A 15,273-nucleotide genomic window follows, 5' to 3' on the forward strand; every position below is an offset into this window, starting at 1 on the left:
TATCTAAGGGTATAAAGAGCTTCAGTGGTAGAAGGTAATAGCAAAGCCTTTTAGTCCATATTTAAAGCAAAATGGTAAATATTTACTACCTTTTGTATGCATATAAAACTTTACATGGTGATAATCTGCCAAACGTGTGCTCACATTATCAGGGCAGTTTTTGAGCAATGTGTACGGTATTTCTGTTAAAGGAATGCATGCAGGTTTAGGTAAGCCACCAAGCCAACCCACTGAAGCCATAGACCAGGGGTGGGCAAACTACGGCCCGCGGGCCAAATCCAGCCCATTGGTCTTTTTAATCCGGCCCACCGAAGATTGGTACAAAATTGCCCAAATCAAATCATATCATAATTATGACTGCATTCATTTGACCTTTTCCTGTAATGCCTGGCGTTCCACCAGGTGGCACATTAGGCACAGTGATACATTGACTTGATTTTGCGGAGCCCGGGTTACTCTCTGTTATTACTCTGCTACTGCTCTGAACCCATCTGCAACAATGAGTGGGCCAAAGAAAAGAAAAGTAGACACTAAGTGCCGAGTGTTTAATAAGGAATGGACAACTAAATACTTTTTCACTGTAGTCCGGTCAAAGGCTGTATGTCTTATTTGCCAAGAAACTGTTGCGGTTTTAAAGGAATACAACATCAGCCGTCACTTTTCCGCCAAGCATGCTAATTACGCTAACAACCAGTCAACACAAGAACGGACCGCTACCGCTCAGAGGTTGGCAGCTAGTTTGCAGGCTCAGCAAAACACCTTTATCCGACAAACTGCCATCCAAGAATCAAGCACGAAGGCAAGTTATGTGCTGGCATTCAAATTAGCAAAGACCAGCAAGCCTTTCTCCAAAGGGGAGTTTCTCAAAGAGTGCATGGTAGAGACAGCAGGTATCTTGTGTCCTGAGAGCAAGAACAAATTTGAAAAAATTAGCTTATCATGCAGGACAGTGACTCGCCGTGTTGAGCTAATTGATGAACAATTAGCTAGCAAGTTAAACAAAAAAGCGGAGTCATTTACATTATGTTCCTTGGCACTGGATGAAAGTAATGACATAAAGGACACCGCTCAGCTTTTAATTTTTATCAGAGGGATTAATGACAATTTTGAGATAACAGAGGAGTTTTTGGCCATGGAATCCCTAAAGGGGAAAACGAGGGGAGAGGACTTGTATAACAGCGTGTCGGGGGTCATAAATAGGCACAAGCTACCTTGGAGTACGCTCGCCAACGTTACCACAGATGGATCGCCAAATCTGACTGGAAAAGACGTTGGGTTGCTCAAAAGAATCCAGGAAAGGGTGAAGGAGGACAACCCTGAGCAGGAGGTAATTTTCTTATACTGTCTAATCCACTAGGAAGCACTGTGTAAATCCGTATTGCAGCTTGACTACGTAGTGAATCCAGTTGTAAAACTCATTAACTTTATTCGAGTGAGGGGACTTCAGCATCGTCAGTTTATTAAGTTTCTTGAAGAAATTGACGCTGATCACCAGGACTTGCTTTACCACTCCAATGTCCGCTGGTTAAGTTTGGGGAAAGTATGTCGACGAGTGTGGGAGCTGAAACAGGAGATTATCTCATTTTTGGAGCTACTTGAGAAAGCTGACGATTTTCCTGAGCTGAGTGACACAGATTAGCTTTGTGATTTAGCTTTTACTGTGGACATACTGACACACATGAATGAGCTGAACGTGAAGCTACCAGGGAAATACCAGTTTGTGCATGAAATGTACGCAAACGTTAGAGCCTTCAAAACCAAGCTAGCTTTATTCTCACAGCAAATGTCAAACAACTCATTCGCTCATTTCCCCACACTGGCTACGCTGAAAGAGGCCCCTCGACCAATGTGACACCATCTTAAAGGAGAAGTTCAACTCTCTTAAACTGGATGAGTTTTATGCTTCATTAAGCGCAGCCAAATTTCCAAACATCCAGAAGATGGCACAGAGGATGCTGGTGTTGTTTGGCTCTACGTATGTGGGTGAACAGACTTTTAGTGTGATGAACACCAACAAAGCACCCCACAGATCCCAGTTGAGCGATGAACACCTCAGATCTGTTCTGAGAATTGCCACAACAAAATTAACACCACACTTCAATGCACTGGCAAAAAAGGGTGATCAACAACACTGTTCCCACTAAAAGTGAATGTAAATATTAACACTGTAAAGCCTTTTTTATGTTTATGTTTGATATGTATGCATCTAATGCTGGCCCAGCCCATCTGTCAAATTTTAAAAGTCAATGTGGCCCCTGAGCCAAAAAGTTTGCCCACCCCTGCCATAGACAGATGGCACCCCACCCCCAGGCCACCATATGGAGCCCTCCCTGTAGCATGGAGGTGCCCTGAATGCCAGCAGGGAATCATGGACAATGGAGTTTTCCTTCACAGCCCTGCTGGATACTGTGGGGGCCACCAGAGGACGCTGCAGGGAGGCTCAAGGACATGTATTATTCGTATAACCTGGAAGTACTTCCCTGTCACGAGGACAGAAGAAATAAAGTACTTCCGGGTTGAAGAAAATGAGGAGTTTTTACCTGACCCGGAAGTGCTGGATAATCACATGGACTGAGGGCTCAGAAGCACTTCCAGGTCATGAACTATAAAAGACTGTGAAAGATCCCAGATGGAGGAGCTGAGTCGGGAGTAAGGGTGGCAACGCGTCTGGGAGTGGAGGATTGATTATTGTAGTGATTATTAATTTGTATATGAGTATTGTGGAGTGGAGCGTGCTTGGTGCACATTATTGTCCTAATAAAATAAGTTATTGGACTTTTATCTGGTGTCTGGCATCTGATCAGAGTGTTCAAGGGAGCGATAGTGCCCCCTAACTGTCACACAGTTTTTAAGAAATAATGAAAAAGAATGAAATAAAAAATAAGAAAATTAAAAAATTAGAATCTATAAGAATATTAAATTCATCTAAATGACAGGTGAGTTTGGTTACATAAGGTAGGGAAAAATACTCCCCCACCTGGATATTTATTGAACATAATTATGAGATTTCAAGCAAGTGCTTTAGATGTAACATTAAGTGCATTTACTTCTGAACTACTATGAATCTGTTCAGAAGACACTGCTGCAATGTTGTGAATATATTGCCAAATCAATGCAGCGTTTTGTAATGTCCTTCTAAAGGTGTTTCACTTAAAAAGATATGTTAGTGCAAAAAGAATAAAAATTGTCTGTACGTGAAAATGTTGGCCAGGTGACTCCAATATAACTATTTACTTCTTTCACAAAAAAAAGAAAAAAAGAACTTTCAGTTACAAGAACGAGTAACAAAAGTATCCCCTACTAACTCAACTGGAGACGAAAAAAGAAAGCAAGAAAACTTATATTCAGGGTCTGAGTAAGACAAGGTAAGACAAGTTTTAATTTGAGAATGACAGATTTGAAATCATTTAAAACTGAAAAACGGGCAAAAAAACTTAATTGCACCAGAAATGCATGCAGCCAGATAATATAAACATAAGACGTTGCCTTACTTTCTGGGTAAGCTCACTGGCTTCATTGATGTAGCGGTCTCTCTCTTTCTCCAGCTGGTAAATGATCTTTCTTTGTTTCTGGGCTTCATCCTTATAATTTTGAATTTCCTGATCCAGATTTTTCTTTGCTTGTTCATGGAGTTTGACCAGATTTATTTGCTTCTGAGTAGCACTGACAGCCTTTATCTCACTCTGTAAAAAGTAACAAACAACATAGTTCACGAGGATGTTGGTATGTATAAGCTAAACATATATCAATGTTACCATCTTTAACAATAACCTTTGTTAAAATTCAGGATGAATATAAAATTTTTATCCTGAAAATCTTTCCAACAAGAAATTCCAAATCTGGTTTTTTATTACAAAAAAAAGCCAAATCTATTCATTTTAAAGGCAATAACTGGGTTTGTTAAGTGTTACCTGATATACAAGCCTTTCCCAATGAAAATGCCAAATCATTAAATGAAAACTCCATGTGTATTAGCAACATGGAAGTAAAAAAACATAAATTATGTTCTGGTTGTGTTATTACTCTGACTGCTGGTTGTCAGTTCTCATGTGTAATTGAAAAGAGGTTATCCTGCCTACTGCACTTATTCTATTCTTTACAGAACTTTCTGTGGGGTTGTCATGGTGGATGATCTTGTTCCATATCTTTCTATCCTCTACATCTTGCTCTGTTACACCATCACCCGCAAGTCCCCTCTCATCACATCCATAAACCTTCTCTTAGGCCTTCCTCTTTTCGTCTTGCCTGGCAGCTCTATTCTTATTATCCTTCTCCCAATATACCCAGCATCTCTCCTCTGCACATGTCCAAATTAGCGCAATCTCCCCTCTCTGACTTTGTCTCCAAACCATCCAACCTATGCTGACCCTCTAATGTGCTCGTTCCTAATCCTGTCCATCCTCGTCACACCCACTACAAATCTCAGAATCTTTAACTCTGCTACCTCCAGCTCTGTCTCCTGCTTTCTGGTCAGTGGCACCGTCTCCAACCCATATAACATAGCTGGTCTCACTACTGTCCTGTAGACCTTCCCTTTCACTCTTGCTGATACCCGTCTGTCACAAATTACTCCTGGCACTCTTCTCCACCCACTCCACCCTGCCTGCACTCTCTTTTTCACCTCTCTTCCACAATCCCCATTACTCTGTACTGTTGAGCCCAAGTATTTAAACTCATCCACCTTCGCCAACTCTACTCCCTGCATCCTCACCATTCCACTGACCTCCCTCTCATTTACACACATGCATTCTGTCTTGTTCCTACTGACCTTCATTCCTCTCCTCTCTACAGCATATCTCCACCTCTCCAGGGTCTCCTCAACCTACTCCCTACTCTCGCTACAGATCACAATGTCATTAGCCAACACCATAGTCCATCATAGGGACTCCTATCTAATCTTGTCTGTCAACCTGTCCAAACTTTTCAAAATTGAAACTTTAATTAAATTTATTTCTATATAGTGAATTCCCATTGACAAGTTTAGAACACTGCTCACATTATCACAGTTTAACTCTTCTTCATAGGACAAACCAGCTTGGGAGCAAACTGGAAATCAAAAGGAAAGGGGTTAGTGTAGAGAACTCCAGTTGCCTCATATACTGCTGTGTTTTATTTGCAGGTAGACAACAAAACTAGATCGGGGGGACACAACCAATAGGAATGACAGGCTGACTCAGGGAGAAGGTGCAAGGAGTTCAGAGGAAAAATGACAGTTGTATTCTGCTGCAGATTTTTATGAAGAAACTTTGTCAAAAGTTGTGCAATGTTTTTTAACCAAAAATTAAATCAATTTGTCATCAAGCCTAAAAGTAGTTTCAAAATCAAAGTAAAAAAAATAGTCTGACCCGGAAAATCAATAAAGAAAAATGAACCAGAGTTATAATCAAGGTTTCTATCCACAGACTTAGATAACCAAGAAGTTGTTAAAGTGATCTACAGTATGTATCCTCTAACTTGTGATATCATGGGTTGCAACATTCAGTTGCTCTGCATAGCAATGAGGCTAGCAACAGTACACCAACCAAGCCCAAAGAGGAGCACCCATGGAAAAACAAAATGCCATTGTTTAAAATGAGGTTAAAATATTTAACATCTTTGAATAAGAGTTTTTTCATAAAATTGTTATTACAATAAGCAAACTTCAAAACCTGTAAATGAATCAAAATGCCCAAGAGAAAATTGAAAAACAAATCTGCAATAAATTTATAACTAAAGCAAATCATGACAAGTTCAGTGATATGACACTAGAGTGGTATTTAAGAAGACCATAAAAAGTAAGTGCAGTTCACCTATAATAACTGCTCTGCCTGAGAGCCACTTCAGGTGAAATATTAATACTATAGAGGTCTGCAGAAAGGGAACTGGAAAATTGGAAAAAAAGTGCTCGGAAAACTCAAGGAATAAGAATATCTCCAATGTTTGTATTGAAACATAAACAACAGGGTATTGTGCCCTGGTTTTCTAAGAGTGTGCCCACCAAACCCCCTGACCCCGAGATCACAACATTTATAAAACCTCTGCAGGTTAATCCCCCCACACCTCTACCTGTTCTGAAGTGTATGCACAACACATTTCTTTTAACTTAAGTGACTAAGATGTTAACCTCATTAGGTCCATATTAAAAATATTGAAATACACAATTTGGAATATAGCATTCACCTTCTTTAAAATGTCCCTCTCCCTGATAAGATCTTCTACGGCTTTCTTATCAATTTCTGCTTGTTTCTTAAATACTTCCAACTCTAGAAAAAAACAACGCAATAGATTACTGTAAGTGTGTGCAACAATAGACATAATTTTTAAAAAGCCTAATAGTGAAAAAGGTGTTTAGCTTTGGCTTCAGATTCATCATAAGTATTTACTCAGAAATTATCTCGGTTAAAAATGACACATGCATCCTTTATGTTTAAAGTAAGATTCTGCTGACTTGGATTACATTGATAAAACATCTATTCTGTTAATATGAAGTCCTATTTTATTTTTTCCCATGGTGAAACTGAAAATTGCGATTGAGAAAACCAACTGCTTGTTTTTGTTTTGGGGGGGTTGGGGGTGGTGGTTTTACAATAGATTACCATGCTGATTGATGCATAAAAGAAGACAGAAACTCTGAGTGGGTGGTTTGGCATAGAGGGTGCCACTAGAGTTAAAGGTCTTAATTGGAAAGAAAGTCCCTGTGATTTTGGATGCAGTTGCTTCAGGGGTTCTTTGGGCAAGTTTATACTTCACGTTCAGAACGTGTATGCACACGCATCAAGGCTGCCACGTGTTCCTAGCATTCATTTGATGCGTCTTCTGAGCACGTCCTCAGAAATTAACATGATGTGTGTGCGAGTTGCAGTACCAGCAAAACACCAGGTGGCACACTGTGTTCAAGTTGGAACGTGACGTCAGAGTCTCTGTTTACTATCAACATGTGACAGCAATCCGTTTTGGAGAGCCTACAGGATCAATGTGCTTGCTTCGATGTTTGCTGAATGGTTTGATGTGGTGAAGCAAATCATCAAATTTAAATGTTGACATACAAATACACTCGTTGTAGGTTTCTTCATCAATACATTTTAAAAGTCTCACATACCGTCTTCTGTGCCATCTTATTTTTTTCTTTGCACCTTCACAACAGCATCAGAATGTACGGAAGCATGTTTGAGCCACAGAGAAAAAAATTAGGGACACAGTGAAGGAAAAACGTCTATTTCATGATTAAAGTGGAAATTTTGACTTTAATCTTGAAATTTCCACTTTAATCTTGTAGTTTATTTTGTCATTAAAGTAGAATGTCATAAATGTCATCTTATAACCAACCCACTTGTTAATCAGTGCGCACTTCTGGGCTTCTTTCATTGGCAGGCAGCAATTGCCACACACAACACATTAAATTTATTATATCACTTTCATCAGGAAATGTGTTAAAGCAAGTATGTTACATTTACAAATAAATCATTAACTTCATTTAAATAATGAATACTGTTAATAATTACACATGTGGGGGCGGCACAGTGGCGCTGCTGCCTCAAAGGAAGTCACGTCCCTGGTGTTCCCTACCTGGATTTTGCATGCTTTCCTGGTGGGTTTCCACAGTGTGTTCCTGTTTCCTTCCAAAGACATGAAGGTTTGGGTATTTGGTGATGCTAAAATGACGCTTGAGTATGTGTCTGTTTGTATTCACCTTGCAATGAGCTGATGCCCCGTCCAGGTATTTTTTCTGCCTTGTGCCCAATGCTTGCTGGAATAGGCGTGACCCTGGATTGATGGATGTAATCATTAAACATCCATCCTTTCCAGAGATATTGTGGCAAGGTCTCCTGAATTTAATAGATGTTTGGGCAATTCACAACACAGCGAAGCTGAACATTGTTTCCTCACTGTGAAGATATCTCGTACGGCCACCTGGTGGAATCCACCAGATTTTCATAAAGTAAGCGCGCGAGTATAAACAGTACACCACTCGCACAGAAGTAGTGTCTGCAGGTGCATGCGTCGCATCATGTTAAGTATAAACTCGGCCTTATGGTAAAATTAACCTCCAACTCAAATTTTTGGTTGTAGTGATAACTTGGGCCACAGAAAGATTGCATCATATTATAGTTCTTAAGTTTAGTTAGAGAAAAGCCAAGCAAAATGACACCTTTTATTGGCTAACTAAAAAGTTAGTTAGGAAACCTTCACCCCCATACATGTTGTGTGTAAGGAAGTTAAACTGTCTCCACTGAAAATACCAGTAAATAAGATCCTTGCCTCTCTCCAGTCCGGTTATCTGGTTTTTCAAAGTGTCCCTCTGTTGCTCAACTTCAGTCTTTTGGTCCTCCATCTGCCGTAACTTCTTCTGGATTCCTTCTCGCAATTTTGTTAATTTACTAATCTCTTGGCGCATGTGATTTACCTCATCTTCTTTCATCTTTAAACAAATACAGATATCAGATTATTTTTACAAGTAATTCATATGGAAAATATTGTGAAATGATATTAGTTTACCAAGAAAAACCCAAGAGTAACTGCAGTATATCTTGTGGAGGGCCTGGGACTTGGCTGGGACTGCAGCTATATACAGTACACTGTACAGAATGGGAATGGGCCATAACTCACCCTAGAAGAGGTCGTACTGGCGTAGTTTACCAGATCAACACCCTTGTTTACAGAGGAAGCCCTGGGTAACAGAAGGACAGTGGGGACTCTGTAAATTGAACAGTCCTTCAGAACAATAAGTGGCAGCAAGGAAAACACATTATGGCATATATGGGTGCCTGTTATCTGATAATGGGAAGGTGATATTGGGCTGCTTTGCCCTTGCAAAGACACCTGGGTCCTCTAGAAGGGGTCCTGGGAGGATAGTCCCAGGGTCCCAAGGCCTAACTGTAATCATGAAAGTCATTTCCCATGTAGTGCTAGAGGCCATTTCTAGCCAAGCCCTAAAAAAACCCTTCTGGCCAAGGTGCAAAATGCAGGGGGTTCTGGGAGAGTCTGAAATCAAAATGATAGAGAAATCCCTGAAAATGTTTAAAAATATGTTATGGTGTCATAAATCATTTAGCAGCCATTACAAGATGTATGAGAAATTGTGATAGCAGTGGGAAGAAAGCTCTTGACAGGCAGTGCAGAAGGAAAATGTCCATAGGCTCGGTGTGGCAGCAAGCTGAGAAGAAACATACGTTCTTTGACAGACCTCAAGGGGATTCGAGAAAGATGGAAGAGACTTTCAGGCTCACATGGACACTCATATTGAACACCAGAAGCTCCATACTCATCCCCTCAATGTAAAGTCTTCTTTCTTTCTTTCTTTCCTTCTTTTTTCTTTCTTTCTTTCTTTCTTTCTCTCTTTCTTTCTTTCTTTCTTTCTTTCACTTACCTTAAGCTCAAGGGACCGTTGCTGATTTTCTTGTGTTAGTTGTTCAACAGTCAGAACATTTTGTTCATTTTCTTGAGCAATTTTTGCATTTCGAACTTGTAACTGTTCATAATCTTTTGTAGCTCTTTCATTCAGAATCTGCAAGGTAAAAATAAAAATAGTGTCAAACTGAAAATTACAATGTTTACAAAAATAATTTCATTTTAATAAAGTAGATGCCTCTTCCTAATTCACAAGACATTCAAGGTCAAAATCAGATTTCAATTGTATGCAGTGTACTGAACGTCTTGTTCGCTGAATGAATGACATTTTTGTTTAAAATTCTTAAGCATTTGTCCGACCCACCTTCTGCTCTCGCAACTGCTGCTCCAGCTTTGCCAAGTCATCCTTACTCCTCTGGTTGTGTTGATTCAGCCCTTTGATCTCTGCCTGCTTGGCATCCAGTTCAACCTGCAGCTGCTTCATTTCTTTTTCCAGTTTCTCCTTTCTCCGTGTTTCCCGTGCACACTCATTTTGCCTCATTTGGATATCCTGTTGGAGCTAAGGGTGGAAAAAAGGTTTTCAAGTAACACATTTATGTTTAAATGAAGCCAACGACCTGAAGTAAATGTAATGTTGAAATATAAAAAACAGTCAGATGCAGAGATAAGAAATACTATTTATATAGCCCCTTTTAGGTTGGGTTACTGTCTAATTTGATACTGCTGATGATGAGCTTCATCCCCCCTACATCCCTAAATAATATTAAGCTGGTTAGATAATAGATATTGACAGGGAATTTACCTTTGGGTTATAAGGCAACAGTTCTTACCTCTACTCCATTCAAGAACATGTGTAAACTCCCTGTCGATTGACATTTGAGCTTGAGTTTTTAACTCATTGATAGCCACATGTAAATCAATTTTTTTTTCCTTTGCTTATATTCTTGAATAAAAGTGCAAGTGTTTATTTGATATTTGGACAAAAATCTTCACACATTATACACTTTTCGTCATTATTAGTATAACATGGAAAAAGTTTCTGCTTAGGGATGTGTTCAGCATTTCTTGCATTTCCTTTCATCCTACACTTATTAAGATCTTTGTAGACACGAAACACACATGAAATGCATGTATTCCAAATAACAATATACTGTATTATTTACCCTATACAACTCCAGGCACAACACATGCAGATAAGGAGCCTTGGCGTGAGCTGGGAGAACTTTTTGCCCACGAACTGAGCTCCGTCAAGGCGGGGGATGGGACAGCAGGCTGCTTGCTACTTGTGTTGATCGACACATTTACAAAACAAAAGACGCTAATGGTAGAGGTGTGAAGGGATTTAAGGGGGGCCAGGATTACGAGTTTTTTCGTAGGCTTCAGGAATTCTAGTGTTAATGAGAACAGCATGAACTGACTGAATCAGGAGATTAATGTGATAAGATTCCACCGTTTATAACTCCAAGATCTTGCTAAAGATGACACTGGATTAAAATGAAAATGTGTCTACCAAAACTATCTATTTTGTTTTGTTTTATATGTTAAGTTTTGTTTTTCAGTAAATAAAATGCATGCTCATAATTGCACTAAACAAAATAAATGTATATGGCAATGGTTGCATTTATCCAGCCTTGCCTTGCTTATGGTAATGGAGAAAGTGAGCTTCCATGTCTTTTGATCTAACTGGGAGCTTTTCACCCAGCATAACCCTCTGTACTGCCAGTGATGAACAAATAAGAGCAGAAATAATGGGAATGGAATGGACATGTATATGTACAAGGAAATCATCGTCCAAAATAAGCAGGCATCTAAGATACTGAAGCCCAAATATTAATCAATAGTCATAGTTGAAATAATAAGCAAGATTCTGACTCCTTAAAAAGATCAGCACTTAGTAAAAACAGAACAAAGATTTGTTTTTGAATCCAGAAACCTGGATGCTACAGTGCATTGTCATCTTAAAAAGGAAGTTGTCTGTGACATCACACACTTCTGGTCGTGTGTTAGCAACTGCCTAAGCAACTGTAATTATGTGGCTGAGGCCATGAAAAAACACAAAATACTAATAAAAATTTTGAAAAAACTAATAACATATTCACAGAAAATCATAAAATACATATAAAATAAAATTCTGTATATATAAAAACTTCTGAACGAAACACTGAAAAATAATTAAATAAAGAGTTTGTCGTGGAAATTGCAAGAGTAAGGGTAGATGTTTCTTTGGGTTTCTTGCAATTAATGGGAATGCTAGACTAGAATACATAAGATTTTCATTGAGAAGTGTTGCTACTGCCTGCTATTTATTAGGGCGGATGCTGACTGGATGTACTACAATGACTTGAAATGTACACTGAGCATTCTGTGAATCATGTCTGTGTAACCCTGTGTGTCACAGACGCTGCTAGTTTAAAAACTGGTTTGTAATTTCTCCCGGATCCTTGTGAATAATGTGATGATGTTTGGCTGGACCTGGTTTGATGAAGTCCAGGAACTGAACTATCACGTGAGCCAGGGCTCCACTCCTGAACTTTAACATTAACATCAAATTCGATGGACTGCTAAAAACTTACACTTTATTAATTAGTGAACTGCATAAATCATGGCTTTCTTTTAAATATGCCAAGGAAGTTTTTATATGTATTTTATGCTTGCTTGCTTCACTGAGAGCAGTTTGGGACATGGCAGTGTAGCAACTAACTAAATTTCACTTGCCTATTCGGATCTTTTCTTTTACAGTTACATAAAAACACACTTTAGGTTTGTGTTGAAAAAGTATTCCCATATTTCAGTTAATAACTTTATAATAGCCAGTATAATAAATGTGCAAAGCAAAACACAGTGAGATGAATGAAACAGTGCATGAAATATTCATAACAGAAGAAGCACTGTAGTCAGAAAACAGAACATTGTAACCTGTATTGTGTTATCACTACGGAATATTCCATAAAAAGAATATATTCAATGTAAATGTATAAAGCTATAACAATGTGTTTCAAATAACGGGTTTTGTATTTTTGGGACTTGGTGAAGAGAAAGGCAATATTTCAATTATCCAACACATTTTTAATATAAAGTTCTTTTTTATCTCCATATATTAATAGTTATTTTACCACTCAAACAATAGCTTTGCTTGGCATTTTGAATTTGTATATACTGTATATATATATATATATATATATATATATATATATATATACAGTAATCCCTCGCTACATCGCGCTTCGATTTTCGCGGCTTCACTCTATCGCGGATTTTATATGTAAGCATATCTAAATATATAACGCAGATTTTTCGCTGCTTCGCAGGTTTCTGCGGACAATGGGTCTTTTTACTTCTGGTACATGCTTCCTCAGTTGGTCTGCCCAGTTGATTTCATACAAGGGACGCTATTGGCGGATGACTGAGAAGCTACCTAATCAGAGCACACAGTTAAAGTTCCTGTGTGCTGATTGGCTCAGCGACGGAGTGCTGCATTAACCAGGAAGTCTCATCTCACTCATTCAGCATTAACGTGCTCCTGCTACTGCTTCAGGGGCCGTGTCCAAGCGCCAACAGAAGATGCAAATGATTGCAGAAAAGGTAAAAGTTTTGGATATGTTGAAGGATGGGAACAGCTATACCGCTGCAGGACACCATTACGGCATGAGTTCACGATTCTTTTTATTTAAAAAGGAGGAAAAGCATATAAGATCTACAGCCGCAGTGTACTTTAACCAGGGCGCAAAACGAGTTGCAAGTGGACGTGATAAGGCAGTAGTCTGGATGGAATCTGCTTTAGGGATTTGGATTGAAGACTGCCAGAAGAAGAACAACGGCAGTGCTACACAGTCGCCTGAAGAGGCTCCTTTAGAAGAGCTGTAACGCTCTCCTTTGTTGTGCAGTAAAATTAAACTCATCGTTATCGGACAAGTCGTCGTGTCATTGTTGGTGAGTAACCATAATTAATTATCTACGTACAGTACTTATTACATGTTCATAGTTTAGTGTCACTGTACACACATTTTACTGTATACAATTTTTCTTGCATTGTACGTATTTATTGCTGGTGGCCTGTCTGTCGTAATGGCTGTAACATATGTGATATCGGAGACGCTCGATATCTTTAAAATAATATTTAAGTTTTACTGTATATAAACTGTGTTTACATACATAATTTCAACGAATCTTACCTAATATCTAAGAGAATACAAAGGGTTTATGCTGTATAATTGTGCGGGAAATGTTTATAATAGTGTGGGAGAGTTTATAAGGGCTTAAAATATATAAAAAGAACCATATGAACATATGGTTTCTACTTCGCGGATTTTCACCTTTCGCGGGGGGTTCTGGTACGCAACCCCCAAGATGGAGGAGGGATTACTGTATATATATGATATATACACTGGATCTGGGGGAGCAGCCATGGGATGCACTCTACATCCCCCGGAACACGTGGTGGCAGCCCTCCTGAGTTACATCGGGGCCACAGATGTGGGACTTCAAGACTCAGACCTGTTGGGCTACGTGGCCACCACCCAGAGGAGCTGCTCAGCTTAACAAGCCTCTGTGGGCTGGAATGCAGCCCTCCCGGAAGTGCTCCAGGTGGTAATTGGCCTGATTAGGCTGCACTTCCGGGAGGGCTACAAAAAGAGCCTGCAGCCACTACTCTAGGGCCAGAGTCGGGAGGTGGCTGACGAAGCTAGACGGGAGGAGTGGTGGTGCCAGAAAGGTGTTTTGTGTTGCCTTAAAGTGCTTTTGGGACTGTGTATTGCCTGTGCGGTTCATGGGGAAGACATGCCCCACAGGTGAAGAAAAATAAAACTTCTTAGTGTTTTACACTTGCCTCAGTGTGAGTCTGTGTTGGGTCGGGTGCTATATAGCATCCATATCACATTATATATATATAGAAGCGAAGGTCTGTGATACAGTTTGCATATTTACAGCAAGAAATCCACAAAGGGAGAAAATGAGTCACGTATCTTAAAATAGTCTTTTATTCCTGAGCTTTCGACAACCTACCAGGTGTCATCATCAGAGGAAAATGATTAAACATTCACAAATTAAAGGCATTATATAGCAAATGAGAAAGGGGGGGGTGTAAGAGGGGTTGATTAGAAAGGTGGGGTTTGGAGGGTATTGATCTTAAAGTCTTTTTTTATTACTTGGATGTGCTTTTTTAATAAGCCTGCATATGCTGGATTCATGCCCAAGTGTCTGTTGATGGAGTTTTTGTTTGATAGCCATGACTCAGCCAGCTCTCTGGCACTCTTAGTATTTGCCTTGAAACTTACTTGCATCGTGTCCCAGTTAAATGTGTGTCCAGTTGAATTGGCATGCGCATATATCAGAAAACGTTAGTCCTTCTTTCTGACAGTATTGTGATGTTCTTTTATGTGTGTTGTGTGTGTCTTAGATGTTTGTCCCACGTATACAGCTGGGTATGCACTGAATAGTACGCTGTATACTGCGTTTCGTGTCTCAGACGCAGATTTCTTGCTTTTTTTGAGGCTTTCCCAGTTTATGCGCTACTTTAATGCCTGATCTGGCGAGGATACGCACTTTGGTTTCTGTTACGCCGCGGTGATAAGTAGAATGGGACATCGGGTTGGTGCCACTTGTTTGCTGAAGTTTGGTTTTTGGTTCTGTGTAACCATTGTTTGAATGATGTTTTGGAGTAGCCATTTAATGGAAACAGATGCAACAGATGTCTTTCATTCTTTTTTGATTTTTTTTGGACTCTTTTGATTTGAGACAGCTCGTTAATCAGCCAACACATAAAGCAGGTCATACGTTAGACTTAGTAATTACTAAAGGACTAAAAGTTGATATAAAGCATGTCATTGATACGGGTCTATCAGACCATTTTCTTCTACTTTTTAATATAGAAATAACGATAGAAAACACTCATGAGAAGCATATTGTTAAAAAACGCTTCTTTGACTCATCAGCAGCTTTAAAACTTAC

General features: G+C 39.4%; 1 protein-coding gene across 1 annotated transcript in view; it reads right to left on the reverse strand.

Annotated features, from left to right (window-relative positions):
• Positions 1–15,273, reverse strand: part of cfap58 (cilia and flagella associated protein 58) — a 57,359-nt gene that overhangs the window by 25,477 nt on the left and 16,609 nt on the right. The window contains exons 5-9 of the mRNA XM_028795860.2: positions 9,692–9,886; positions 9,347–9,484; positions 8,239–8,398; positions 6,160–6,242; positions 3,492–3,683 (exon numbers count right to left, since the gene is read on the reverse strand). Coding sequence (XP_028651693.1) covers positions 3,492–3,683; positions 6,160–6,242; positions 8,239–8,398; positions 9,347–9,484; positions 9,692–9,886 — 768 coding nt within the window. The remainder of the gene's footprint in view (positions 1–3,491; positions 3,684–6,159; positions 6,243–8,238; positions 8,399–9,346; positions 9,485–9,691; positions 9,887–15,273) is intronic.

This window comes from Erpetoichthys calabaricus, chromosome 2, assembly GCF_900747795.2.
Source record: "Erpetoichthys calabaricus chromosome 2, fErpCal1.3, whole genome shotgun sequence".
In the NCBI taxonomy this organism is placed as follows: Eukaryota; Metazoa; Chordata; class Cladistia; order Polypteriformes; family Polypteridae; genus Erpetoichthys; species Erpetoichthys calabaricus.